The 2,183-nt window shown below is 41.1% G+C and overlaps 1 protein-coding gene across 1 annotated transcript in view; it reads left to right on the top strand.

Annotated features, from left to right (window-relative positions):
* The window catches only part of LOC119411720 (transcription initiation factor TFIID subunit 4), a 24,121-nt gene extending 22,550 nt beyond the window's left edge, over positions 1-1,571 (top strand). Inside the window, exon 15 of the mRNA XM_037678638.1 lies at positions 881-1,571. Coding sequence (XP_037534566.1) covers positions 881-1,045 — 165 coding nt within the window. The 3' untranslated portion in view covers positions 1,046-1,571. The remainder of the gene's footprint in view (positions 1-880) is intronic.
* Positions 1,572-2,183: the final 612 nt, after the last annotated feature.

Raw genomic sequence — 2,183 nt, forward strand, 5'->3', positions numbered from 1 at the left:
ATATATATATATATATATATATATATATATGGATACTAAAATAAATATAACATCCCTACGTCACAGATTTTCACCTATTGTGGGGGTGTCTGGAATTTAACCCCCATGATGAGAGGGACTACCGTACCATATTAGAAGTACACACCCCTGTGTGTTTTGTTCAGGATTTTGGGATGTAAAAAACATCATGATAAACTGAGTTTACCTCAACACTGTTTCTCTTTACCACTCTCTCGTAAAACTCAGGTTGGTGAAGAACTTGGGCAACAGTTGTTGTATGCACAGTCCCTCCCATCCCACCTGTAACTCCTTCAGAGTGCTCACAGGGGTTTTGGTGGTCTCTCTCACTTTTCTCCTTCTTGTACGGTCTCTCAGTTTGTGCGGACGGCCTGCTCTTGGTAGATTTACACATGTCCCATATTTCTTCCATTTCTTGATGATGAGTTTAGCAGAACTCCTGTGGATGTTTACGGCCTTGGAAGTGTTTTTGTATCCATTCACTGACGTGCATTTTTCAGTCATCTTTTCTCTAAGTTGAATTAGGACAGTTACTTTAAAGGAGGTGAATATTGATGCAATCACCTATTTTATATTTCTTATTCATTATTTAATTTGTATTATGCTGTAGAAATTTGATTTCACTTTACCAGAAAGTTGTGTTAGAAATTGTTTTTGTCAGAAAAGCCAGTTTATATTGAGCACAGCTGATTTGTGACTGTAATAAAAGCATCAAACATTCCAGGGGGTGAATGCACAAACTCAGTATCATTTACCTGAGAGCTTCTAAAGAAAGGACTGAATAATGAAGAGCACACATTCTTTCGCATCACATCCTTCACGCTCACCCGGCTCTTCAAACGTTTTATTTTTTATCTTTCAGGGATCAGGAACGGGTGCCTCTGTGACGGGCGGGGCTGGTTCATCGGGGTCCAGACCCACTCGGCAGCGCATCACCCGCGTCAATCTCAGGGACCTGCTGTTCTGCTTGGAGGACGAGAGATTCACCCGTCACTCCCATTTCCTCTACAAGGGCTTTCTCAAATAGACTTGATGATGTCAGGGAGAGGAGGACAAGGAGGAGCAGGTAGAGGAGTGGAGGGTAACGGTGTGTGTGGAGAAACCAATTACTCCCTCCACAAAGATTGTAAGCGGCTCCTTAAAGTGAAGAGGAGGACATCAAGCATCAACAAGATAACATGAACTATACTTGAAGGCTTCTCTACCTCCCTCTTCAAATAACGCCTATTTTCCTTCAGAGCCAATGTCCCTTTATTTAACCCGAGCTACTGCTTCTTCAACATGGTGCAAAGATGAGTCGTGTTTTCTGACGAAGGTTTGTGTGTGTGTGTGTGAACAAATGATATAATGTACAACTCTGCACTGTTTTATATTTTAACCTACAGTATGGCTTACTTTTTTGAATATTTGTATGCAAAATTTGTTTCAAAGCTACAAAAATCACTTGTTTTATTAGACCACCAGTTACAACCCCAATTTAGAAGAAGTTGGAACATTGTGCAAATTTGCAGATTTTATAAAGTCATATTTTCCCCCACAATGGAACATAGTAAACATATCAAAAGTTTAAACACAATTTTTTAGGGGGAAAAAGGTATTTCTGAATTTGTTGGCAGCAGGACTCGACTGAGAAGCGTCACCTCTTAACAACACTCTGTAAGAACTGAGGAGACCTGAGCTGTTGTTTTGTGGGGAATGTTGTCCCATTCTAGTTTGATGTAGGAGTCTAGCTGTACAATAGTCCAGGGTCTTCCTTGCTCAGTTTTCCATTTCATGTCGCACCAAATGTTTTCATTTGGTGCGTTCTGGACTGCAGGCAGGTCCGTTCACCTCTCGGACTCTTCTCCTAACAAGCCATGCTCTTGTAATGGATGCAGTCTCCTCAGTGTTCAGTGCTGAAATACACAAGGCCTCGCCTGAAAAAGACGTCTGGATTGGAGCACTTGTTTTAAAACCTGCATATACATTCTGCATTGATGATGCCTTTCCAGATGTGTAAGCTGCCCATGCCAGAGACATTAATGCACCCTAATACCATCAGAGAGGCAGGCTTTTGATAAAAGCACTGATAACAGACCTACAGTATCTCCACGGACCACGATTTACAGAAAAAACAAGTTTTGATTTGTCTGACCTTAAAGCTTTTCACTTTGCTTTAGTCCATT

This window comes from Nematolebias whitei, chromosome 7, assembly GCF_014905685.2.
Source record: "Nematolebias whitei isolate Nwh7 chromosome 7, NemWhi1, whole genome shotgun sequence".
NCBI classification, from domain to species: domain Eukaryota; kingdom Metazoa; phylum Chordata; class Actinopteri; order Cyprinodontiformes; family Rivulidae; genus Nematolebias; species Nematolebias whitei.